Genomic DNA, 26,496 nt, shown 5'->3' on the forward strand with positions numbered 1-26,496 from the left:
CCCTCTCCCGGCACCCCTCTCCCGGCACCCTCTCCCGGCACCCCTCTCGAGCCCAGGCCCGGAGCACACACGGCTCACGGCCCGGCGCCCGCCCAGCAGCGCCGCTGCGAGCATTTCGGCATCAATACGGGCAAGTCTGTGCGCCTGAGCCCAGAGAGGCTGACAGAACTAGAAGGCAGGATAAACCCCGCACTGGTCCCGGCGGCCTCGGCCCGCAGGCTGAGGGGGCAGCCTCAGGCCAGAGGATTCTATCACCCTGCCCGCGGCCCCCAGGGAGAGATGGTCAGTGTCCAGAGATCAGCGTCAGATACGGCTCCCATGACACAGCGTCAGATACGGATGGTGAGAAAGACAGGAGGCGGCGGACAAGAACCGGCCAGTCGGCAGCAGCGAAGCTGGCGCCCGGGTGTGGCTAACACGTGCGAGATGGAGGCGCACAGAGTGGCCTGAGGAGAGGGCGCTGCACCCCTGGCAGGAAGCACCCTTAAGAGAGCTTGCGGCCTTGCAGGAGACGCCGGCGAGGGCTCGGCACGCCTGGCCGGGGATCTCAGGAGGGCGTGAGAGGGCTGCAGCAGCAGCACAGCCTGGAAGCCCCGCAAGGGCCCTCTACACTCACCCCCTCCCTCCGGGAGGCTCTGCCCTGTCGCACCTCACAAACTCCCAGAACCTTGCCAAAGGTCAAGCTCTTAGCAGAGGCACTAGGGCAATTTTCACGCCCCCCAAGGGTCCTGGCCTAGTGGTCTCGACACCTCACTTCCATAGGCTCAAGTGGCCCCGGAAAGCCCCTCAGTCCGTCTCCCCCTGCGACTCGCTGTGGCCTGTCTGCAGAGGGCTCGCGCCACAGAACGCCTCGTCCTGGCGTCCTGGCTCGCCACTCCCGCCTCTCCCCAGTGGTGCAGAAGGGGGAACACGCTCTCCGGTCCCCTCCAGACTGCAGGGGTCTGTTCAGCGCCCCACCCTGATGTTAACAGACACTGCCTCATTATCACAGACTCAGCCGCCCTCAGGTCTGGGCAGGCCACGGAGGCCCAAGTCTGCTTACTGAACTACACAGGAGGCTCATGCCGCTTTGTGGGTGGGAAGTTCTAGTTCCCTGAAAGGCCAGTGGTGCTGGAGGACACTGGGGTGCCCGGTCCACCGCCCTCGGCCGAAAGTGGGGAAAGGAACTGCTTCACAGTGGGTGGCTCTCGGCTGGGTAAAGGGACAGGGGAGAGGCGGTGGGGGTGGGGGGTTCCTTACACAGACTCCATCTCCAAGTCGTCTTCTTCCTGAGAGAGCTGGAGGTAGGGGTTATCTGAAGCCGGGCGGAATGTATACCCCGTCAGGACAAAGAACACCAGCGTGGCCATCTCATCCAGGAGCTGTGGATTTAAAGATCACCCTGAATGAAGGGAACACCAACAAGTTCTCCAGAAAGCAGCAGAACTAAACAAACGAGCACCCACCCCCCCGCCACTGGCCACTGGCCGGGCACCGGAGATCCTGCAGGGTGCCTCCCTGAGCAGGTCTGCTCGGGCCTCGGCTATGGGGCCCCTGACCCTGCCAGCCTTCCGCAATGTCCTTTCTTTTGATTCATTTAATTATTCACACAAAAACTAAGGTACAAGCTAGAGGTATGGGGTTGTGAGGATTCCCCAGAGACAGAGTGGGGAGCAGAACAGGCGGAGTGACTGAGACACACCACTGAGGGGAGCAGCGGGAGACAGGAGAGGTGTGTTGCGCCCTGGGGGGTCACTCCCTGGCCGGGGATGGAGCTCGTGCTGCAGAGGCTGCAGATAGCTTCGTAGTGCTGCACTTTAACCCGCTGCGCCACCAGGGAGGGCCCCTTGATACCTTTTAAGAGCTCATGAGAGCCCCACACTCCCACAGTGCCTAGCGCCAGGTGAGACTGTCAAGAAACAGCCCAGTCACACGGCGCCTGCCCCAGGGGCAACACGACCCTAGGCAGCAGACCCTTCAGGGGTGACGGGTGAAGAAGGGGGCTCCAGGTTGTGAAGGCTCCTGAGCCCTGAGCCAAGGAAAGGACAGATGCGTTTACTGCGGTCCAGAGCGAGGCGGGGCGTAGCGGCCACTGCTAGGTCAGTGGCCAAACCTGGAGACCGTCGACCGCAGCCCGCGCACCTGGCAGAGCCACTTCCACTGGAACGGGACGGCCAGCTTGAGGAGAAACGCGATGATCCTGGTGCAGTAGATGTAGCACACGATCTGGGGGGCAGAAGGCGCGTCCTGCAGTGACCTGCCTCCCAGCCAACACAGTGCCCGGAGAAAGCTGGCACCCGCAGCGCCCGCGCACTGCAGGCCGCGGGCCGCGCTGTGCCTGCACACTGCGAGGGGCCTTCGCCCTCGGCGAGACCAAGAGGCTGGCAGAGTCGCACCCACAGGAGGCCCGAACCCGTGGGTGTGGCTGCCGCACCTCCCAAAGGGCTCCGACCCCCTCCCCCAACACGTGGGTGTCAGTCCCAACGGGTCGTGTTTATTCCACCTGGGGACACTGACTTAGGGTCTTTGCTGCGGGTGCTGTCAGCGGTCCAGGGGCCGCCGCCCGGGCCCCTGGCACACCCGGCCGCAGCAGGCACAGCTCTCCGTGCCGCCTGCCAGGGTGGCCCGCTGGGAGCAGAACAAGCACCAAAAGTGCGAGGTGATGGTCAAGGCCAAGCCACAGACAGTGGAGGGCTCGCTTAGGAGTCCGGAGGTGAACCCCAGGAGGCCCGAGCCTTACAGATGCCCAGAAACCCCGACCCCCCCAGCTCCTGCCAGTCCTGCTCCTGGCGCTGGCACGTGCTTCAGCAGCCTATTCCACTCCAGCCCAGTCCTGCTTGAGGTGTGACCCCATTTCTGAACAAGATTTAAAAGAGCCAGTCTAAGCAGCAGTGACCTGCGTGGCTTGCGGCCAGAGCAGAATCCAGGCCAAGAGCTGGAGCTGTGGTGATGGCCGCGAAGCAGGTGGAGGCGGGAAGGGGCAGCGGTCAGGGCCAGAGACGGCCCCTGCCCTCTCTGAAGATTGAGAAATATCAAGCATGAGTATTTAAAGCCACATTTAAAACCAACAATTAAAAAGAACTAACTCGGATATTTATCTTCCCACATTCAGGGAAATGCTTTAACTTTAGGACAGGAAATCCACTCAGCTCTGGGCTTTCACCAATTCTCTGGGAGTTCACTTGTCTGCTCCTTTGAGTTTATTGACAGAATTTGGGTTTTTCTTACTCACCAGGACATAATAATGTCTGAAGAGTTTCAGCTTCGCTAGGTTAATAGCAGCTAAGGAGAAGAAAGATCAAAAAAAAGGTTCATTAGCTTCTCGGGGCCACATTCAGGCCCCTCCAGTCAAGGGACCAAATCTAAAGTGGGTACGTATTGCCCAGGGGCTGACAGAAGTTTCTGGAAAGGCAGCTGCTCCAGGGCCACCCCTTGGCCAGGAAGCCAAGGGGAGTGTGTGGGAGCTGTGGGGACTCTCTACTCAGGCTGGTCAGTGGAGACTGGCCCTGCTGGAGCTAACACCAGAGATCACCAGAGGTCAGGCAACACTCCCCTCCCCAAGCCATCCCTGACACCTTCCATCTCTGCCAGAGCTGAGGGAGCAGCAAGCCCAGCTGGGACAGTAATGGGGGGGTCCCCAGGAAAAGGGGAAGTTCCAGGTTCCCCGCCCCACCCAGAAGGAGGGTGGAGCTGAAGAGAGGAAAAAGAAGGAGGCAGAGTGGAGAGCCAGAAGGAGACCTGAGGAAACCACATGGAGCAGCGAGCATGTGATGGAGAAACCGGGCTTGTTTCCTGACTCTGGACTGGTTAAGGCAGATGTGGGTGAGAGACCTGCAGGGAGGTGACTGTGGCCGTGTTTATATTGACTTTGCTCTTTCCCTCCCAGACTTGTCTGGCCGTTTCTGACCCTTTTTCATGGGTCCCAGCACAAGGTGCTTTAGTCTCGTGGCAGCTCTCAGGCCTCGCTTTGGGCCAGTCCCTTTGGGCTGACTTTTGCCCACGAAGGGATGGGTCACTTCAGGTGTTTGATTTAGACATTATATCCTTTGTGTTCCATATTGTGTACTCACTGCATTAAAGTCCCTTTTCATCAAAGTTTTATATGTTTTGTCTTGACGCGACGGATGGCAGAACCCACTTAGAGCAGGCAGGTTTGGGGCTTCAGGGTTGCCCCTCTCTCCCTGTCCTGTAACAGGACCATCTCAGGCAGGGTCCTGAACCCCTCTGAGGGAGTCTCCCACAGGTTAGGGCTGTAAACTCAGCGAGCAATACGTCCTGCAGACATCACTTGGGTTTTGCCCAGGGCTGGTAAGGAGCCCTTTAAATACAGCCTGCCTTCCCAGCTGCTCAAGGTCAGGGAGCCTGCTAACTTCAACTTCCTGCTGCCTCTGGCCATGAAATATTGATGCCCACAGAGGCAGCAGGCTCCCTCCCCATTAGCGATCCTTTCATTCATCATAAACCTTCCAGCAGGAGGCAAATTAATTTTGCTTAAAAGCATTCAATTACAGGCTCTGTTTAAGAATGGGACCGTGGGTGGTGAAGGTTCAAATTTCCTCTTCTTCCCTCCTCTGGCTCCAGATTAGTAGGGGGCAAACAAGCTGAGAACTCCGCAGAAATCCCTGGAATCCTAGGCTCACCTTCCAGGTGATTAGCAGCCACCAGCATCAGCGCCTGCCTGCGTGTACCTGCTCCAGAAACCAAAAGCATCCTGGAGCTGAGACACAAGGGACTCCTTCCGGAAAATTCTACCTCCCAAACTCAAGAGGGGAGTGCCAATGAGCTCACTCTTGTACACAAACAACGCTGAGAAGCTGAATCGAGGGGCAGATGAGCAAAGGCCTTCCTGCGCCCTCTCTGGCACCCCCATGCCTCTCAGGGGCCTGGGCCGGGCCAGGCCAGGCTGCAGCAGCGCTGCCAGGTGATGTGTGCCTGGGGCCGGCCAGTCCAGACACAGCAGCACTGGGCGCCCTGACCAGGTGACTGCCCGTCTGGCGAGTAGGAGTGGCTTCTGCCAGAGAGAGACTAAACCTGACCCCAGCCGGCTGGTAGGGTCTGGTGGGTCAGTGAGAGAGCACCACCGATTTGAAGCCTCGCCTGTGGGAAGGCTCAGGGCCCACCCGCGTTTCCCGGAGTGTTCACACCGATATTGCCCGATATTGTGTGATGAACCCCACAAAGCCTGCACCTGTGGCCTTTGGGCTCCAAACGACTACTTGGTTCTAGACCGGGACTTCAGTTCTACTCACTGAGCGAAACTGGGAACACAGCACCACCCCTCACAAGTTACACCATTTAAATAATAAATGCTCCCAGAGTGTAGTAATTCAGTCCCGACAGGTGGAACCGAGCCTCAGCTCCACCAAGAACCAGCAGCCCCACAGATGTCAGGAGGCCAGGCAGGACCAGCGGGGCCACCAAGATCAGGCCCAAAGAAGGCTCCCACCCCGCAGGGGCTGGGTGAGGAGAGAACCTCCCAGAGCACAGACCTGACCCCAGAGAGGGTGAGGCAAAGTGGAGGATGGGCAGGCGCTGGAGGGTAGAGGGAGGGGCTGACTGAGAGAAAACCGGCTGGGGCACAGCAGCCCCCAGAGGGACAGGCCACAGGACAGCCGAGGGAGTAAGGGCAGCTCCCTGCGCCAGGCACCAAGCCCCTCCTCCCACTGGCAGTGAGATGCCCAAGGGGAGAGGGCCGCGCCCCCACTTCAGTCAGCAAGGCTCCACAGATGCCGCATCACTAAGAAAAACGGCCTCAAGCAGCTAAGCTCAGGCGGTGCAGGACATCTGCTGGTGAGACTAGACGGCTGCCACAGGCCCGGCTCGGGACCCACACACATTCCAGCCCCAGGGCAGCAGGAGGGCAAAGGTGCCCGCCTGGGGCGTGAGCACAGCCCTCGGTAGCCCTGCAGGCCTGAAAGCCTGCACACCTTGGGCTCCATCTCTGCTGCCTTCTGGCTGTGGGGCCCCTCGAAGGCAGCCTAACCTCTCTGGGCCTGAGTTTCTTCACAGGTAACAGAACGGCACCTGGCTGGAGGGTGGCTGGGAGTGGAGACAGGCGCTGGGTGCCGCCAGGTGGCACAGCACCAAGCCAAGGCCGAGTGCACACAGGGCCCACCACCTCTGCTGCACTGTACCTTGGGGGTGACGCTGGACGGGGCAGCCTGGGGGCACCGAGACCCTGGGGTCACCTGCATGCATTGTGGCCTTGCTCTTCATGAGGCGGTCAGCAGAGCAGACGGGACTGGCCCCGGGGGTGGGGGTGGCGCTGTTCCAGCCTCGGGCAGTGAGTGAGCGCGGGGCCTGAGGGCCGGCCAAGCACCCCATCGCCTTTGCTTTTCTTCCCCGAAAGCTTGGCCTACTTTTGATGGCTTTCTGCTAGGACGGCTCGGGGCCGCGCGGGGCTGTGCTCCCAGAGGCGGGTCCCGTGAAGAGGGCAAAGGACACTGACGCCGTCTGAGCACGGCCTGCTCGCTCCGCCGCGGGGCCGCCTCTGCCTCTGCCCCACGGCGCTCCGGGCAGCACGGCGACACGCGGGGTCGCGGCAGCAAAGTCTCCGGCGCGCCGTGCTGGCGGACACCCTCCAGGCCGCCGTCCTGGGCCGCGGACGGACGCCCTCCTCCCTGCCCGCAGCCTGCAGTCACTGCAGTGCTTCTGGAGCTCACCTAACAGAAGGCGCTGCGGACACTCCTCGGGTTTTCCTCAGAAACACAGGGGAAAGGTGACCAGAGAGCGACTCTTAGCGCAACAGCACAGAGCCAGAGCCCGCCGCCCTGGGGAGAGCAGGCGCCAGAGGACCAGGAGGCGGCGCACAGACGCAGCCCAGAGCCAGCCGCACCCAACTAAAGATGGCGCGCCCAGGCCCGGCGGGCTCCTCCCCGGGACAGCGCAGCAGTGACAGGCCCTGGAAAGCCGCAATGCGTGACAGAGTGAAAAAGAAGACTTAAGGGGAGTGGGGAGCCTCGCCCCTCCTGCCTTCCTTCAGACCTCAGGTTCAGTCAGGGAAGCAGGCCCGGAGGCCGCCTGCGATCCCTGGCAGAAGAGCCACAGACACCCCCGTCATGGCTGCCAGCCCAGACTGCGAGGAAACTGGGATTCTGGAAGCTAAGGCACGGTCAAGGTCATGCAACGAGTCAGGGGAGCGATGAGCCGAGAGCAGGGAAGCAGCGCCAGGGCTCATCAGCAAAGTGCCTCCACATCCGAGAGAGGCTCTTGCCTGTGCCCACGAGGGGCGAGATCTCGTGGAGGGAGTGGGGTGCAAGCTGAGCAGCAGGCACCGGCCAGCGCAACCCTGCTGCTCACACTGCCCGGCCACGCGCAGCCACGAGAGGCTGGCCCTGGGTGCCTGCGCTCCTGAGCACTCTGCAGACAGCCTTCAGCCGGGGTGACCAGGCTGCCCTGACTGACGTCACCAACCATGGTCTGCTCTGGAGTGAAATACACATTTGCAGATTAGCTAAAAAGCATCCTCCATCAAAATCGTCAAAATTGATTCAGAGAAGAACATGAACCAAGAAGACATCCCCAGGGCCTCCCTGTAGCGCAGGGGTCAGAGTCAGCGCCATCAAGCTATCGCCAGACACCTCGGCACGAGTTCCATCCTGGCCAGGGAGTGACCCACAGGGCACATGCAGCAGACCCCTCCTGTCTCCCCGCTGCAACCCTCGGCAGTGGATTTCAGTGGATCTGCCTGTTCTGCCCCCCACTCTGTCTCTGGTGATTTCTCTCATCCCCCTATACCTCTGGCCTACACCCCAGCTCTTGCATGCATAAAAAAATCTTCAGAAAAAAAAGACACCCCCATTGAACCTGTGCCCCCCTTCCAAAGGGTCTGCATTTGCTGAGGAGAAATGTGTACTCTCCTGAAAATTTCCCCCACAATGGTGAAGCAGCGCCCCAGTGCAGGGACCTGCGGAGTTCAAAGCTGTGCTGGGAGAAGGCGCCATGCTGCCACCTTGTGGGAGAACAAGGACCTGCCTCCTCAGGCCAGGCCGCGAGGGCCAGCTGCCCTGGGTGTCTTCACGTTCCAGATGCTGGGGGATTCAGGACCCCACCTCGGCCTTTACCGGCTACGCTACCTCCCAATCGGAGACTCTCCTAGGGTCAGTGTCTCTGTGGGTGTCTCACAAAGTCGGCAGAGACATACCATGGTCACCCCCACCCTCTGACGGCCAGGAGGGTCCACGGGAGGAAGAAGGCCAACACGAACAGCAGATCAAAGCCAGCAGTGGAAACACTGTCCTTGGGGATTGTAAACATTTTTGGTTAAATAGAAAACAAATCCAGACATGCAGAAGCAGGTGAAGTATTAACATCATCAGTTAAACATCTCTGTCGGTGTGTTAGGGTAAGACCAAAGTATTCACGGAGCTACAAAAATAAAACCAGCTTCTCACATGACGTGCCCAGAAGGGGTGGGGGACAGACGAGACTGTGCCCCAATAAAGACTATTCCCGGAGACCGGCCTGTTCTCTCCCTCGGCGTCTCCGCTCTGCGGCACGGCGCCTGCTGAATTCTGGCCCTGCATGGCTGCCGGCACCCCGGCCCGTGAAGGCGGGAGGCGCCTGAGTTCCCTGCAAGCCGGCTCCCACCTGAACCCCCCTCGCTGAGAATTCACTGCAGAGGGCATTCTAAGGGGGGTGGGGGGCAGGTGCCTTTGAAGGAAAAAGAGAACCCAGAAAGGAGCCAACCCCCAGGCCCCGAAGGAAACCGAGCAGGCGGGGCCTCGGCCGCGCTTGAAGCTGGGGCCTGGGGGCCGGTGTCGGCAGCGCCCGCAGCCTCGGCCGGACCTCGGGCACCAGGCTGCCCACGGTCCCCCAAACACTATTCTTTTTAGGTGGGAACATAGGGCCGTGCCTGGCACCGGCACGGAGCCTTAAGTCAGGTTCCCTTCCGCATGAAGACAGCGGCGTGGTGGCAGCGCTGGGGAAAGCGTGACACAGTGGCCACCTACCGCCAGCTTCCAGGTTTGCTTTCTTTTTTTTTTTATTTATTTACACCTACAAGAGCTGGGTGTGGGCCAGAGGTACAGGGTAAGAGGACTCCCCAGAGACAGAGTGGGGAGCAGAACAGGCGGATCCACTGAAACCCACTGCTGAGGGGGGCAGCAGGAGGCAGGAGAGGCCTGCTGGGCCCTGGCCGCTCCCTGGCGGGGGACTGAACTCGTGCTGCAGTGGCTGCAGACAGGTCACAGTGCTGCGTCTTAACCCCTGCACCACCAGGAAGGGCCCCATCTTCCAAATTTTCTAAGGTGAATCCACGTGACTTTACCAGCGACGGCCTGAGTGGCCCTTGAGAACTGACTAGCTGCAGGTGGGTGACTTGAGGGGTCCCGAGGCAGCTCCAGCCCCCAAGTGCACTGCTCCCCACCCCAGTTCCGAAACACCCATGGGCCACAGCGGCCCGTGACTGAGGGCAGTGTTCCCATAGGTCCAGAAACTCACAAGCATGCGGGGAGGTTTCTTTTCTGACCCGCAAACAAGGCTGGAAAAGTCAAGCAGCAGAAAGGGCACCGTGGCACTGCCACGGAGAACTCGGGGCCTGAAAGGTGCTCTGTGGCGCCCGCCTCGCTCTTAGTGACCCAACACGCGTAGTTTGGAAGCGCGTTATATCAGCAGGAGGGGAGCTCGGTGCAGCCAGCCCGATCCACACGCAACAGCTCCCGTCACGGTGAGGCACGGCCTGGCCCTCCGAGATGTGGCTTCTCCTCCTGACTCAGTTTGCAAAGGGGAAAAGCAGGCTCACAGGTGGGACCGCCGCGAGTCAGCCACGGACGCCACGCCCCCACAGACAAGCAATCTCCCCGACACGCAACATCTGCCTCTGCACCCCCGGCCTCCAAGCCCTGAGCCCCCTCTAGCTCCCAGGAGGTCCTGGGATTCAGACAAAGAAAAGGGACTTGCCTTTCCCGTCTGTTGCCGAAGCTTCTTGTAAATGTCTGATGGACCTAAAAATAAAACATTCAGAAAACAAAAGATTAGCTAGCAGTCTGCATACGGTGCACTGCGCCCGACTTGCAGCCTGCTATCCCCTGCTGATCACGGCAGGAGTCAGACCAGACGCTGCTGAGCCACCCGGAGGGCGGCTTTTGGGGCAGCACCTCGGGCCCAGACTCGAGAGCCTCCCTCTGCTGGCCACGTCTGTCTGACCAAAACGGGGGCCCAGCTAAGGAGAACACAAACCAAGAAGCAGGATCCTGCTCACCCACCTCTGTGCCACACACCACCCAGAGGCCCCCGAGCCTCACTGAGCTCCGGCACCCTGGAGAGGGCGGACCCCGCAAGAAGGCCACAGCAGACCTCTGTCAGCTCTCGGGTCTAGCACGTGGGCCTATGGCTCCCTGCAAAGCTGACATTTCACACCTTGGAGAGCTCTAGCCTGGCCGATCCAGGCTGGCGGGGCCTCCCAGAAGGTCGCTTCTGGCTGAGGTGCCGCCAGCTCGTCACTGTTCTTACAGCTCGGGCAGGCGAGCGGGACGTTACACAAGATGGCGCAGACGGGGGCCCAGGAGAGCCCAAAGGCGCCAGAGGAGAGACGGTCTGAACCTGCGTGAGCCTAGGTCCACACGCCTGCTCACCTTCCAGTGGGCTGGGCAAGAAAGGCTGTTTACAGGACTTCTTCAGCGCGCTCCCTTCCAGCTCATGCGCTATTTTACACTGCTACCAAGTGCCCATTTCCAGACTCTTCCTGTCTGCGCTGCCAGCCTTGGTGCCAGACTAGCTCTACAGGACCCGGGGGACCTGACAAGGACACAGACTCCAGGGGCCTGGGCCTGGATCAGACTCGGGTCAGTCTGGGCCCCAGAAGCTGGGCTGTTAACAGGTGAGTCGGCCAGGCGGGGAAGGGCGGTGTTAGCGAGGGGAGGTGGACTCACCACACCACTGGGAAGAGGATGGCTCCACAGCACAGCAGGTCGACCAGGAAGAGGGAGTCCTTCCACAGGCTGTACTCCGTGGTGCCCGCCTCGGTGGACTCTATGATGATGTAGGCCACGTTGGCGAGGACCTGTGGGACATGAGAGGCGGGAGGCCCAGAGCAGGGCGGGCCTCACCCTAGGGCCACGGCACGGCTTCCAGACGGCGAGCCCCGGCAGACTCGCCCCCCGCCCCAAAAGCAGCAGCCTGCGTGTCCTCGGGCCTGCACGGCAGGGCAGACAGGAGGCTGCTCTACCTGCGCCCTCCTGGGACACACGGCTTTGAGGGCCTGCACCTCCTAGTGAAGACAGTGAGGCAGCAACTGCAGACAGGGAGGGTGGGGGGTGGGGAGATGACGGGCAGGGGCGGGTGGAGGGGGCTTCCCACGCTCCCAGCTCAGGAGACAACGCAGAAGCTCCCAGTTAAGCTGCTCCCAAATTCCTGACTAGAAGACAGCGTGAGGGAAGAAATGGTGATGGCCAGTAAGTCAGCCAGCTTCGGCTCCGCAGGTGGGACCCCCAGTTCCTTGGTATCCTGGCCACACACCACAAAAGGTACCCTTGTCTCTGCTATGCCCCTTGGCCTCCGCCCCAGCCAACACCCATTTTTACCAACATTTCTGTCCAGATTCTCTACCTGGGTGATGACCCGACACTACCCCCCGACATGCCCCTGCTGAGACACGTGGCTGTGCTGCACGCGTGGGCCCGCTGTCTCCGAAGCTGAGCGGGCTGAGCTGAGGCCTGAGCTGAGGCCCGCCTCGCCCTCGCCCCACTCCAGGTGAGAACAGCCAACGTGAACTTCACCAGACAGATGTGCTTTGGCCAAGCAGAGCGCACAGGCTTGTCTGTGTGAGTTCTCCACACTCTGCCTCCATCCAGACTGTTCTACAGGAGACGAGGCTCCTCTCCCGAGGCCCGAGGCCAGGTGAGGCAGCCACAGCTAGGGCCCCCCAGGAAGGCTGGAACAAATGTCTGCCCGGCATCTACTTAATATTCTTCCATGTGTAAACTCACTGGTATCATTCAGTATTAAAATAATTTGTTATAAAATCACCACGAATACCTCAGCCTGTTTGCTCAGAGGACGCTATGTCATAGGACAAATGGGCCCAGGAGGCAGGCTGCAGGCACCCCCAGTTTTCAGCAGCTCTCCACTAACATGGGTGTCCACCTGCCCGCTAAAAGATGACTGGGGGTTAAGCCCCTCTCCTCCACCCCGCCACCCCGCAACCGGCGTCCACTCAGTCAGAGTCAGATCCTCAGTCTTCAATCCCCCACGGCCACAGCTGGGGTTTCGGTGCCGTCACTCCCTCTTCCTAGACCAGCCTGGAGCCGCTGAGCGCCCAGACAGCGCAGGACCAGCAGGTCAGAGTCCTGTACCTGGAGCGGGATGACGATCATGAAGATCTTCTTGTCTTTGTCGGAAAGGATGTGCTTGATGAAGGCCCAGCCGGTGCCGATGAGCGCGATGGTGATGAAGAGCAGCGCCCCCTTCAGGCTGGAAGAGAGAAGACGGCCTGGATGCAGCGGGCTCTCCAGCCCTCCTGCGAGAAGTGCTCACACCCCCATGCTGCCCCTACAAGGCAGGGATACCTGAAGCGGGCAGCACTTCATTCTGGGCACCAAACAGCTCTACACCCAAGACCTGAACAGCCCATCCCCGCAGGGAGCCACCCCTCACAGGAAGGAGGTCAACTACCAGGGCACCAGGCCTTGGCCAGCCAGGGAGGGTGGGGCCACCCCCAGGGCAGGCCTCTTCCCGCCCACTCCCCGAAGGCTGCCAGTGCGGCGTCCTCAGGGCACGGGGCGCACTTACAGGTGAGTGATGTAGTAGACGACAGCCCAGCCCTCGATGGGGAAGCCCTGGGAGGAGATGTAGTGGTAGTCGATCTGCAACCAACAGCGGATTTCAGAAGGTGAGGGCCCACGCGCCGCCTGAGGCCCCACGAGCGGGACCTGGAGCCTCCCCGTGTGCAAACAGTCAAGCGTGAGCCGTGGGCATGCCAGGGTGCTGAGGCACCCGGCGGCAGGCTCAGTCACTACTGTCCCTGGGGGCAGGAGGCTCGCGTGCTTCTCACATAAATGCCCATGTCCCGCCATGGGTCTCCTCAGGGCCCTGGCGGGCACTGCGTCCACCCCACCCTGCAGCCCACAGCAGGTCAGTGAAAAACCTGGGTGGGGTCACCCGGCTCAACAAGCTTCTCTGAAAACCACCCGCAGGGTCCGGGCTCCTGGAGGCGCCAAGGTGCCTCACTGAACAGGCTTCGGCTGCCCGGCGAGGCGAGGCCCGACTGTTCAGTTTGCCCTGCTCTCACAAAGGGCACCGAGGACGCCCCGTGCTCCTTATCAACACGGTTCCAGAGTCTCGTCACTGAGCTCTGAACGGGGAGTTGTCTGAACACCCACCGGCCCCTGCGGCCGCGGCTGGACACACCATCCCCCCAGCACACCCTGAGGTGCAGGAGGGGGCCTGCCTCTGGAGCTGACCCTCGCGAGTGTGCTCCGGGAGACAAGTTGGGGGAGCCGTGGCCTCGCTCCCAGGGACCACACAGGCAGAGCGCACGTGCTGGCCCTATGCCTCACTCTCTAGAGCGCCCGCTTCCTCAAGTAAGAGAAATGAATTCTGACCTCAATCAGACGGAACATGAGGGAGGATTTAGAAAATACAGAAGCGCGAGGGTCAGTTCACTAGGTGGCACTCTATTCTCAAGAAATAAGAAAAATAATCAATCTTCCTACCACAGACACAGACTGGGGGGGCGCCAGGTCTGTGGGGGCACCAGAAACGGTCTAGGGCTGGCGTGGGGAGCGGTGGCGATGTGCCCATGCCAGCTGGTGGCTTCACGGGAACGGCACCCTCTCACGGCTCCCGCCCCATAACCCATCACGCCTCTGGTTTTGCCCGCCACACGGGCACGCCGTTTCCTGCACTGCCCCCGAAGTATCGCACTTACCGCATGGAACACCAACGAAAGCGACTTGGTGAAAGGGAGGGCAGCCATCAACCAGTGAATTTTAAAGACATCATTCCTAAGGGCACAGAGAGAAAGTAATTAAAGGCGCTTCCCAGGTTCCCAAAGCACAGCGGGAGTCCCACGCATCCCCAGGGAGCAGGCAGCACCAGGGCCTGCTGCCTTTTGTGCTTTCTTACAAAATGTTTTAGAAGTTTCTACAGGTAAGAAGGTTTCCAGCGGAGCCCTAAAGCACCCCCAGCGTATCACTGGGAGGATGTGACGCGCAAGCGAGGACGCGCAGACCACGAGAGCTATGGGCCTGGGGACGCCAGCCCTGAGGCCCACCCGAGGGCCCTCTGCAGCCAGGAGGGGCTGCAGGGTGGCGCTGTTCATGGGTGGATCCACCGAACACCCCAGGCCAGCAGGATGCAGCCCCTCTGCCGCCTCTAGAGAGTTGGGTCCCCCTTTCACCCAGCATTAAACCACCTGCCCTTGCCTGTGTGGAACGAACCTGACAGGACATGCGAGACCACCAGAGAAGGCCGTGACTCTAGCGACAGCACAAAGCACGGGAGCAGATGAGGCAACGCTCGCCCTCCACCGTGAAGACCCCGCCAGTCATGGGGGGTGCACAGGCCATCGGGCCAGCAGCACAGAGAGCAGCCCAGGGGCCTCAGACAGGAGGAGACCTGTGCAGAGAGGCCGAGGGCTGTGGCACACTCAGCGTGAGCCTGCAGGGAGCAGAGCCGGTCGCCACGCCACGCCACGCCACGCCACGCCGGCCGTTAAAGGTGACACACTGCCACCTCGGAGCAGAAAAGGGCTGCTGAAGAGGCAAGAGGCAATGTCCAAGGGGCTAGCATTAGACAGCTGACTCCATTAAAGGAAAGAGGTTTGCCCACTCGTGACAGCCACAGGTCAGTGAGACAGCTCGTCAGCGGGGCGAGAGTGCAGGCTCACAGGGCCCACCACAGGAGCAGCGAGGAGGAGGCAGGCTCTCCGGAGAGCACCCAGCACCCCACCCCCGTACCCAGCACATCTCTAGGAGCACAGCAAGCAGGAGAGAGCCATGCAGCACTGTCTGGGGAGCAGAGGGCAGAGTCAATCGAGGCCCCGTGAGGGCTCGGGCACCTGCACGTGGGCCGCTACCCCGGGGCCCAGTCAGGACCAGACGCCAACACAGTGGTGGGGCTGCGGCCCCAGAGACGCCGCTGCATGGAAAGTACGCACACCCGCGAGCGGCAGAGGCTGCAGCGCAGCCCGGACCACCCAGAGCGCAGGGCAACGGCAGCAGCGCACACGCGGGCGTCCGGAACCCGCCTTCGCCCCCTGGCCGCTGGCGAGCAATGGCAGGGGAGGAGCGGTGACAGGATACTGGGGGGCATGGCAGATGAGGCGCCTGTGTCGTCGGCTGCGGCACACTCAGCTTCCCGGCCCATTTCCTCACCATTTCCTGCCAGTGCTTTCCTGTCCAGTGCCTGCGTGAAGGCGTCACGGCCAGAACAGCCTGACATTGAGCGACCTGGAGATTCCCCAAAGCACAGAAACCCCCTCGGGCAGGGCTGGGTTCACTCACACCGGGGCCACAAGCCCCACAGCCCCAGTTCGGCACGGACACTGGGTGGCGCTGCGAGGACGGGAGCGCTGGAAGCCACAGCCAGCCTGGACCCGGGGCCCTGAACCTCGAGGCCCAGGAACCTCGGCAGGAAACAGGCCGCACCCAAGGGAGGAGCTGGCCATTAGCTGAACTGAGTGACAGGAAAAGCCCGACTGGGCAGAGCCAGCAGATGCCATCCCCCCTCCACCCCGCCCCACGCCCACCCCACCCCTCGCTCTGGGGCCCAGGGAGCAGGGGATGTGGGTTCCAGCTCTGTCAGCTGACCAGGCCTGCCTCTCACTTCCCCCATTCAAGGCTCAATAAAAGGAGGCCAAATTCTTTCGCTTCCTTCCAGCTCCAGAGGCTACCAGCTTCCCTGGCAGTCTGGCAGGCATGTCCTTGATGCGCCCTTGGTCCAAATCCCCAACAGAACCAGCTAGGACTCCTAGAAATACATAGGGAAGGGGTGACGGGCTGAAAGGGTACATTTCTGTAGGCACACCCCACTTCAACAGGAAGTCAAAAAGGTGTGCAAAATACATCAGCCCCTTAAAGCACAAATTTTAAGCTGGCGCCACATTCTGTAAAGTGGACGGCCAGCGCCTGCTGAGCCACTAAATAATGGAACTAATGCGCCGGCCAGCGAGCACCTGGCCAGCGAGCTGCCACTTGTGTGGGCCCTGAGAGTGCACAGCACCCTGACTTGCAAAGCTGTTATTCCGAGGGATGCGCAGGTCCACCCAGGAGCTCGGACGGAGGCTCACAGGGCCGCGCCACTGCCCCAGCACAGGGCGGAGGACAGGACGCGGGCGGCTTTCCAAGCAAGGCAAAGCAACTCTTTGTTTGATAAAACCTTTTCACAGACTTGATTTGTAAGAGACAGTTCTTATTCACAGCGGCCTGACTCTCCGGCCCAAACACAATCGCATAAGGTCCTTCACAAGGCACCAGATGCCCCTCCACCTGGGCTGCAGAGGACATCAGCCAATGGGCCCGGCCCCGGCCCGGCCAGCCCCACACCCCCGCGGCGCACACCCACCAGCAGACAGATCGGCCCGGGGACCCACCCCAGTGCTCCCAGGAAGAGGTCACTGGTAGTGGGGGTTACTTATGGTATGAATTTAAATCAAGCTGTAAGAACAATGTGACATTCACAGGCCAGCAGCCAGTTTACAGGCCCTAAAATACAGCAAATGCCTGATGCTATGCCCAAGCTGAAAATTACTGTTCTGTTCTCAACTTTCTTGGGAGGGCGACAGCGCGTTAGTGAAGCACTAGGTCTGCACACGTGCAGCAGCCGCTGGAGAAGCCAGCCCAGGAGCTGAAGCCTCAGAGGATTCTGAAGGGGCCAGGAGCCAGGGAGGCGGCTGTGAAGAGGCGAGCTTCTCCAGTGACAAGCCCTCGGGCCAGTGCCCACTCCAGCAGCCTGAGCTGGCTCCGCAGGGCTAACAGCAGCCGTGCTCTCTCCCGGGCGGGGCCGTGGGGACAAACAGCCCTTGAGGGCCAGCGCGTTCTCTCTGAGCCTGCATCGGCGGGTCCCCATGCTATACTTGGCTTCCACGCGGCACTTGGCTCGCGTGCTACTGAAATATCTGGATTTGCTTTTGGGGAAAAGCAATGGCAATGGACAGGAAGATGAGGAAAGGCCTCCTCGAGGCCCTGCCCGGACCCAATGATCCGGGGAAGACGCCCTCTGAAGAGAACGAGAAGGTGAGTGCTGGCCCGAGGCATCAGAAAAAGGCGAAAGGACAGAAAGCTCGAGGTGCTCGAGTGGAAGAGGCGAGGCGGTGACGTACCGTCGTTTTCGAAGGACATGAATCCAGATGGTCCCAGAAAGGAAAAAGAAAAAAGCCATCGAGATGTACAGTTTAGGGAGAGGAATTTCTCCTGCTGAGAGGTAGCTGTCAGGATTCTTCTCCGTGATGTCAATCTGAAACCAACACAAAATGGTTTTTACTTTCCAGGAACAGATCACACCAGACCAGACCAGTCTTCGCTGTTTCTCGTAAGCGCCGGAACGTGAGCGCCAGCGGGTGACGTGCACATCCTGAAGGCGCAGCTGAAGCACAAGCGTGCCCCGAGTGGCTTTACGGTCCCTGGCTCGTGGAGCTGCGTGGAGCGCCATGCCAGGGGCGGGGAGGCCCCCAGCCCCACCTTCTCTTACTCGGCTTAGTGTTCTCGAGACATTTCCTTCCCTCGGGCCGGCCCGGTGGCGCTATCAAGCCATCCGCCAGCAGAGCTCTCCCTCTCCCTGATGCTCCCTCAGCAGTGGATGGCAGTCGATCCACCTGCTCGCTCCCACTGCCTCTGGTGCATCCTCTCACCCCTGCACCTCTGGCCTGTACCCCAGTTCTTAGATGTATAAATAAATTTTTAAAAAATGATAAAAATAAACTTTTTCTTATAAAGAAATGTGTCGCCTCTACGCAGCTAACAAACCCAGGGCGGGGGGTGCACGGTACTCACATCCAGGCTGAATGAGAACTTGTCACTGGGCTGCATCTCACTTCGGGGGCAGTTATGGAAATAGAGGCTGTAGAGCCCTTCCTGGTCGTTGGTGCTGATGTTAAAGGAAAACTGAAAGCAGAGAAGGGAAGGTCAGCGCACGCGATCCCGGACTCCATTTGGAAGTCTAAGAGACGCTCAAGACACTGCACAGAAGAAAAACCCCCAACGAAATTCTCCCAGAGCAGAACTTACACAGATGTGTCCTTACTTCTGACTCCCTCCCGACGTGCACTTCCGCGGGAGGCTGGCAGGACGCACAGCAGCCGGCTCCCACCCTGCCCTCGGCCCACAAGCGAGCGGCGCCCCACCTCACGCGCCGCATCACACATCCCCCCACACGCCTCCTGGGGGCGGCCAGACGCACTCATCCAGTTTCCAAGCCAACGTGTAATTTTGCCCTTCAGGTAAAAAGCCTTCCTGAGGCAGACAGGGGCCCATCAGGGAGCTGAAAGGGCGCAGGCTGGCCCAACCCCCGCCCCGTGCCTGCACCTACCCGGCTGTTTTTGTGGTGTTCGCTTCTCACATGTTCCAGTGACACATACATACTCATGTAGGTCACGGCTAGGGCTCTAGTCACTTCTAGGGATTTGTTACAAGCAGTAAAAAAAGACCATTAAAAATAAACAAATAAGTGAATGAGGAAAAAGAAAGAAGACTGCCTCGCGTGTGGCGTTCAGGCCTCTAGACACAGACAGCGAACTACAGAGAAAGGTGAGGACAGGGCGCCAGCGTCAGGGTGAGGCGCCAACACCTCCTCACAGGCCAACTGGGGTGGGGAGGGCGTGCAGGGCCCCTGGGGTCTAGCTCCTTCTTGCCCCAGGTCATGGCTCCGAAGGTGGTATTTATGACTACTTGTGCCCGACAAATACAATTATACACACCCCCTTCCTCACAGTCTCTGTACCTCACAACTTAAAAGGAAGGGGGTGGGCCCATGTTTACTGCTGCTTTATTTACCATCGGAAAAACATGGAAGCAGCCCAAATGCCCAGAAGTAGATGACTGGATTAAAAAGATCTGGTCCATATACACAATGGAATATTACTCAGCAACTTGGATGGAGCTGGAAAAGATCACGCTTAGTGAGATAAGCCAGAAAGAGAAAGAAAAATACCGGATGGTTTCGCTCATAGCAGGAGTATAATGGACCAGGCGAGAAAATAATAATGAACAGCCATATACCAGAGACATTTTGTGGGGGTGGAGTGGGGAATGGGATCAAACAGGGTGGGGGTGGGGGAGGGAAGTGCACGGGATTATGGTGATGGCACACGGGTGACTTGGTGATGGGAAACCCGCGGGGATTACAATTGAGATGAAAAAAAAAATGTACAAAATGATGTAAAAATAAACTATTATATTTATTTAAAAAAATGAAAAATACTTTATATAAAACTCTGAATTTGCGTAATAAAATCAATAAATACTTAAAAAAAGAGGGATGGGGTGGGGAGGACGGAGAGCTGTAACAAGAAGATGCAAATAGAAGCCAGGACTCCTCAGGCTGAAGTCGCCATCTTTGACGCGACTCGCGCTGTCAATGTGAAGGTGCTCCCGTCCAGAGGACAGGCGGGGAAGGAAACGCTTCCAAACTCACCCGTCAACTTCAGCCAAAGTAAGACCGTGTGACAATGCTAAGACACGCACCTCCCAAGTCAACAAACACCAAGCAGAGTCGCACCTGGCTTGGAGGAACAAACCAAAACCCCAGAATGTACAGTTGAGAGCTGGGCTGGGCCCCGACGGTGCCTTCCGGCCTCGGGGTGGACGAACCGGGAGCCCGCTGGGTGGAAAAGAAATGACCGCACCATCCAGAAGTGGGAGGGAGCTGAGGGGAGCAGCAGAGAGCCCGCCGTGCCGCAGGGTGGGAGCGGGGGAGCCAGCCCCCCGCTTGGAGGGCAGTGGTGGCCGTCTGCCCTGCGGCTCGCCTCGGACTTCACACATTCTTAAGAAACGGATTTTACTAACAAGCTTTATACGTGTATTTTAAGAGAAAAGACTTACTAGGAAAAGGGAAAGGAGACACCCGCGGCCACGCGGGCGGGCGGGCAGGAGCGCCGCCCAGCGAGCGCCAGGACCTCCGCAGGGAGGTGGGGAAGCAGGGCGGCTCAGCGCCAGGCCTCGGAGGCAGCGCGACCGCGTGCAAACCACGTTACTTGAGCCCAGTCTCCTCATGGGTGAAAGGAGAACGCCCACTGCCAGGGCCGCTGGCAGGACGAACCTGGGCCCCCCCGCGCCCACCAGCTGCCCCCATCGCTGACAGCTGGCCCGCTGCGTGGCCCCGCGCGGCACGCACACATGCCAGGCACGGCAGCGAATGTCCCTGCCGCCACGGCCACCACGCGAAGGAAGGCAGCCCACAAACACGGGACTGCTCGGGGCTCCCGGGGCTGGAAAGGGGGCGCGCCGAGGGCAAAGGCAGAGCAGGGCACGTGGCAGCAGCTCTGGAGAGACGGTCTACACCTGAGCAAAGACTTGAAGGAGGAAGTTGTTGGGCTGTCTGGCTTCTGGGCGAACTCGTGCGGTACAGGGGAGGGCTGGAGGTCACTGAGGCCTCGCCTCCGCGAACACGTGCCGAAAATGGAACTAGGTGCTTCTGGCACATTCTCAATGAGGGGCGTGGTGAGGACAGCCAGACAGAACTGGGCTGGAATCTGGGTCTAGCCAATTATTCACAAGGACACCCACGAGCTACTCCCTCTCAGAATCTCCTGACCTGGTCGGGGTGGGCAGCGAGGGGCACCCTGAAGCACGCCCAGAAACCTGCTGCGGTCCAGTGCTTAGAAGGGCCTGCAGAAGCATGCTACTCCTGGATGCAAGACCCCATCACAAAACCACCCTTTTACATGGTAAGCAGAAATTTTGTGGAGCTTTATTCCAAGAAAATACATACCTGAAAGGAAACTGCCCCATTACTAGTGTGAATAGAGAAGGATTTCTCTCCCAGTGCCTAGAAAGATAGAACATTCTATTTTAGAATAAAATGGGAAGGAAAAGCAGGCTAATTAAAATTCAAACATAAAAACAGCTCTCTTTAAAGCCTCAACTTGCTGGCCTTCCAGAACACTCTGATTTCAAACACTCTTTCAAGAAGTTTGAAACCCTCTCAAAGAGGAAAGAGTGGTAGTTCCTCCCCTACTTCCTCTTCTCAGCTGTAATTCTGCCTCCCCTCTGCCCCTGTTCCCAGCCTCCCCTCTTCCTGCCACTGCTTCTCCAGGCTACGACTCAGCAAGACCGAGCACACCAACCCAGTCGCACCGGACACACCTACCACTAAGCTCCAACCCCGATTTCAAACGCTTCACATCCTGCCCGGGTGCCCCAGAACACTATTCAGCAACGAACAGGAGTGAACTACTACTGACATCCCCAGCAACGGGGGTGAGCTCTAAACCACACCCTGAGTTCCAGGAGACAGAAAGGAGCAGGTTCTGCAGAATGCATCTGTGCAAAGTTCTACAAAACTAACCTGTCATGACAGGTCAGTGGTAGCTAAGGGGCAGGCGGATGGCAAAGGGGCAGGAAAAACTTCCAGAGTGAGGGTATGTTCACTTTAAACACGTACAGTCTTCTGTATGTCCGTTAAAATGTGTGTCGCACTAGCTCACAACCTGACGGCCGGCCGTCCTGGTCGCCAGCTCCCTATGCACCAACACCCCCTTCTGCCCGGCACCCAGTTACCTAAGAGCCCCTGCTCAGCTCCCAAAAATGCAGACTGGCTTCAAAGCAGGCAGTACCCTAGACCATCATGCTATTCCCTGCCTGTGCCATTCTCTTCTCCAAACAGATCCACTGACTCTGGGCTCAGGCCTGGTAACCCTCCTTCCAGAGGCTCGGCTCCCCCCTCCCCTCATTATCTGAGCCTGCTTACAACTGCTGTGTGTGTGTGTGTGTGTGTGTGAGAGAGAGAGAGAGAGAGAGAGATGGGGGGAGCAGGCCTGGACGTTCCTATATATATGATTACACGCACACACCCAGAAGATCTGAGCACAAATTTAGTGAGTGGTTAGTTCCCACCTTTGAATCTGCTGTGCTTCTTTTAGACTTCTCACCATCTAGAAGCAGAAACAGAAAAGGGATTATCGCAGGACTCCACTCCTCTACCTCATCGTGTCACTTTTGAGGCCTCGCTGGTCTAGCAACAGATGAAAGCGAACGGGTCAGGCCGTCTGCGCTCTCCTCAAATCCCCAACAAGCCTGAACTGGGGGGGCCGCAAAGGCAGGCTGTCCCCACATCCATGCAGTCGAGCCACTGACCAGGCTGGGCACCCGGGGGCTTGTGGCTGAGCAGCCTGTGTGAGTGGCTGCCAGAGATGCGCCTGGAGTGACTTTCCCTGCTTCCGAAACAAGTTACATTTGAAAGCAGATTGTTTTCAAAAATATGTCAGATTTATTTACACACACGGAAAATAAGCAGCACTAAAGGAGTGCTTCTCTCTACAGCCACACATTTAAAGTTGCTAATGGCTTCTTTCATGAACCGGAGGAGGCACCCTGGGCCTGGTTTCACTCGGGACACTCCTCCTGGAGCGCTGCCCCTCAGGAAGGGAGCCCAGCACAGAGAAGGGAAGGAACGCGGCCACCCCGGCTGGCGGCCGGCAGAGCTCAGCCGTCTTCGTTTGGTTCACGTGCTGACAGATGGAGAACACACATGTACACCAACGACAACACAGAAATGGCCTTCAGAGAAGGAACACCGGTTATCACACGGGCCTGAGCCTCGTGCTACATGAAATGGGTCGATGGGCGCAGGGAGCAACGTGCCGCTGCCTGCTGAAGACCGCACGCCTCAGCACAGCTTTCCTGCCTTTGGCTTTGGGACTTCCTAAAACAGAAACCAGGGCCCTCATGGTGGCACAAGGCGCTGAGTCGCAGTGCTATGGGCTGTCCGCAGCTACTGAAGCATGAGTTTGATGCCCGGCCAGGGAGTGGCCCAAGGGGCGCAGCAGACCCCTCCTGTCTCCCCGCTGCTCCCCTCAGCAGTGGACTTCAGTGGATCCGCTTATTCTGCTCCCACTGCCTCTGGGGAGTCTTCTCACCTGCCTGCACCCCAGAAAATAAACTACAACAAAAAGGAGCCCCAGCAGGGCCAGGACCTGGGCGCAGCGCCATGCACAGCTCCGCCAGCTCAAACGCCACAACCGATGGGGAAGGACCAGCGCTCACGGACCAACGCCCTCAGAGTGGCTCCGTCCCACGACCCAGACAGCCCGTTTCTGGGAGCCCACCCGAAAGAAAGTTCCAGAGAAGAATAAGAGAAGCTCTCCGCAGCACTGCGGCTGAGTGACGTGCAGTATCCGTTTCCTGGGGCATGTGACTGGTGAGAAACACCTTAGTGGAAGGAGACGCCATAAAATTATAGACACAACTATGGATTTTTAAAATCCAATGTCACAGGCTCAGGAAACGAGTTTAAAGCAAGAGAAACACTGCTCCTTCGCCCACCGTTGTCTTACACGGTCACCAGGCTTTGTACAACCTCCGAAGTAAACGAAGGCTAAGGCTTTAGTCCTCAGGAACACAAGGAACCGAGGGAGCAGGGCGACGTGCTCGCCCCGCGCAGCGTACCGGTCTTTCCCTGGGTCTGGTTGTGCGCTGAAGCGGGGGGGCCACTCCCGGGCTCCTGGTGCTGCCCAAGGATTTTCTCGTCCTTGGTCACAAAGATCTTCGGTAACTGGGTCCCAGCTTCTGGCGGGGATCGTATCTTCACTCTACATTCAAACAGCCAAGAAGGACACGCTCAAAGGGAGCTCGGGGCCACGAGAGTGCAGCGGCGCTGAGGCCGCCGTGACGTCGGCGCAGATGCGACACCGGCTGAAAGGGCGACTCAGAGGCTGAGGAGCTCACGGGGCACAGGCGAGCGGGGAGCTGGGCGCGGGCCGGGCGGTCTCACGTGAAAGCTTACTTTCTTGGCGATGTGACTCTGTGTCCAGCAAATGGGCACACAGGAAATGGGACAAGAGGGCAGAGAGCCAAGAAAAAGTTAGAGCGCGGCCTGGGGCAAGTGCAGGGCAGCAGCACCAGCAGCAGCCCACCCGGGGCCGCTTCCGCCCTCTTTCACCGGCTCCAACTGGACCAGGGCCGAGAGGCGGGGCAGGCGTGTCCCCGGCGGACAGTGGGGGGGCGGACCAGGACAACGTGAAGGGAAGCACTCCTCTCTGGCCCCTCAGATGCGAGACAGGAAGCAGAGCCATCTGGTGACCGCCAAGGAGACCCCAGAAAGGAAGCGAGCGGCCAGGAGGGTAGAGCAGAGAGAGGCTCGCAGCCCTCACCCGGGAAGCCGCTGTGGCTGCGTCTCGCCCGCAGCCCTCCCGTGCACTCTGCATATTCCCTGAGCTGAACAAGAAGGGTCTTTTCGGGTTAAGCCAGTCTCCACCAAGTCTTTCATTGCTGCCTGCCAAGCACCCTGAGAGACAAATTAGTTTCTTAAATGAAAACAGAGATTATCCTGGGCACTCTTCACCAAGAAGCAGAGAGCTAGGATGTCCTGGGCCAGAAGGCCCCAAGTCCCACAGAAGTCACAAAAACAAGCGCCTGTGGAGACTGACAGGTCCACAGTCCACACAACAGCCCTAGACAGAGTACGGGGGAGGCCAGGCCCTCGACATGCGATCATGCAGAAGCAGAAGCAGGCTCCAACTAGATTGGCCTCAGGGTCGGTGCTCTTGGGCACAGGCTACCGCTGTGGGCCCCTCAGGCCAGGGTCACTGAGCCCCAGTCCCCTCCAAGAGCCTAAGCCTTGTGGACTGGCACATGAGACCACTCCTTTATGGGGGCCCAGATCCAGTCTCGCCTCCCCCATGTCCCCTCCACCTTCCTGCTCATCAGTAACGGCTGGCACCGCCTCTGTACCCCATGTTGGTTCGCTGAGTGCCCCTGTCTTTCTTACTCATGGGAAAGGCCATTTGGGCACTCACCGGGAGCCTTCCCTCCCGCACTCCACCCCGTGGGCCTCCGCCCTCCCTTCTCTGTTTGTGCTCATCTGTGTTATTCTCTTCCCCTCTCAGCCTGCCAGCTGCTCCCGGGCCAGCCAGGCCTCTACCTCCCGAAGGACTCTTCCCCACCAGCACTGAGTGTGGTACATGGCAGACCAGCAAGGTGGCTTAACCACCGAACTCCCCGAGCTGACTCTGGGGGGGGCTGAAGGAACATCAGAATTACTTACTCACTTCTGGAGATGTCTAGGATTAGAAAGGTGTCAGAGACAGATTGTTTCTTTAAAATACAGTAATTCACATCTTCATCCTGAGGAAGAAAGACCCAGTTGGCATCGTCTTACTCCCTCGTAGCAGAACAAGAGCAAGCGTGCCAAGGCCAGGCACCTACGGCCCCGCCCCCACTGCCAACAGCGAGCGCACGTGGGGGCTCTGAGATGCTCGGGAATCAACGCGGCCGCCACCTCACGCCCAGGGATGGCGGAAGCGGTTCCCACACCCTGTGCTCAACTCAAGGGAAGGGGCCGACCAGGTCGCGTCCGACACTCACCATATAGGAGAAGCCATCGTTCTTCGTGCGGTCCAGGCTGAACCCGATCTGGGGGGTGAGAAGAGGGGAGGTGAGGCGGGCGGGCTCCGCGCCCCTGCCGCCGAGGAGCAGGAGCCCAACCTCTGGCCCTGCTCGCCGGCGTCCCTCCTCAGCGTCCACTTTAGGACAGCTCACTAGTGACCAAGCCCTTCAGGAATGAGAGCTAAGTGTTGAAAGTGAAACTATCTGAGGGCACCTCGTAGCGTCACTTTTCTCCAAATTCCCAAGGTGCAGGCTGGGGGAGGAGTGAACCCGCCAGCAGAAGCGGACACAGCCCGCTGGGAAGGGCTCACCGCCGGGTCCTCCTCTGCGGCCTTGCCGGGCTGGCTCACGGACAGGCTGCTGACGTTGACCACCATGTACCCGTCCCTGAGGAAGCCGAAGGTGTTCAGGTGGACCTTGTGCCTCACGTCGTCCTTGAAAAGATTTGGGGGGACAGGAAGAGTGGGGTGAGAAGCCAACCTGCTCTGACCCCCTCCCCCGCTCCGAGAGCCCAGTGTCTCAGTCCAGCTGCGAGCTATGCGGCCGCACACCCGGTGGCACGCACCAGAAGCTGGACTCAGCACAAATTCAACAGGCCCAAGAGCTTCACAGGAGGAAGGGCGCGCAGGCAGGATCCTCCCGAGGGGGCCTCAGGCCCCGGGCTGGCTGGGGGAGGGCTGGAACGTCCTCAGGGCACCATGCTGCTGGACCAGGTCTGGCAGCCAGTGGACATTCGACAAGTGGAAGCGGCCGGGAGGGGAAGGGGGCCATGGCGGCACGGAGAAGTGCTGTTTCCCGACCTTGTAGGAACCTGGCACTCTTCACGCCCTGCACTGCACACCCCCTTTCTTATCTCTCGCTCAGTTTTTCATGAAGGCTCATTTACCTCTGAAAATGTTATATGTGGCGAGTTTCAAGAAAGGAAGCCTTACTAAAAGGAGACAGAATCTTCTGGACACGGTGCCCATGAGCTGGAGTTCCGACCTAACCAAGGCAATACAAGTTGTCTGCTGGCAGGCACTGGAGCGCCGCTGACCAC

The 26,496-nt window shown here is 59.4% G+C and overlaps 1 protein-coding gene across 1 annotated transcript in view; it reads right to left on the reverse strand.

Moving 5' to 3' along the window:
- GPR107 (G protein-coupled receptor 107) overlaps positions 1-26,496 on the reverse strand; it is a 40,912-nt gene that overhangs the window by 6,620 nt on the left and 7,796 nt on the right. Inside the window, exons 2-17 of the mRNA XM_004677884.2 lie at positions 25,769-25,891; positions 25,437-25,484; positions 25,117-25,196; positions 23,520-23,662; positions 21,969-22,006; positions 20,845-20,901; positions 17,910-18,020; positions 17,240-17,373; positions 13,847-13,922; positions 12,709-12,782; positions 12,273-12,390; positions 10,851-10,981; positions 9,880-9,923; positions 3,212-3,261; positions 2,122-2,205; positions 1,240-1,361 (exon numbers count right to left, since the gene is read on the reverse strand). Coding sequence (XP_004677941.1) covers positions 1,240-1,361; positions 2,122-2,205; positions 3,212-3,261; positions 9,880-9,923; positions 10,851-10,981; positions 12,273-12,390; positions 12,709-12,782; positions 13,847-13,922; positions 17,240-17,373; positions 17,910-18,020; positions 20,845-20,901; positions 21,969-22,006; positions 23,520-23,662; positions 25,117-25,196; positions 25,437-25,484; positions 25,769-25,891 — 1,433 coding nt within the window. The remainder of the gene's footprint in view (positions 1-1,239; positions 1,362-2,121; positions 2,206-3,211; positions 3,262-9,879; positions 9,924-10,850; positions 10,982-12,272; positions 12,391-12,708; positions 12,783-13,846; positions 13,923-17,239; positions 17,374-17,909; positions 18,021-20,844; positions 20,902-21,968; positions 22,007-23,519; positions 23,663-25,116; positions 25,197-25,436; positions 25,485-25,768; positions 25,892-26,496) is intronic.

The sequence above is a fragment of the Condylura cristata genome, unplaced genomic scaffold, assembly GCF_000260355.1.
Source record: "Condylura cristata isolate star-nosed mole 26May11 unplaced genomic scaffold, ConCri1.0 scaffold00006, whole genome shotgun sequence".
In the NCBI taxonomy this organism is placed as follows: Eukaryota; Metazoa; Chordata; class Mammalia; order Eulipotyphla; family Talpidae; genus Condylura; species Condylura cristata.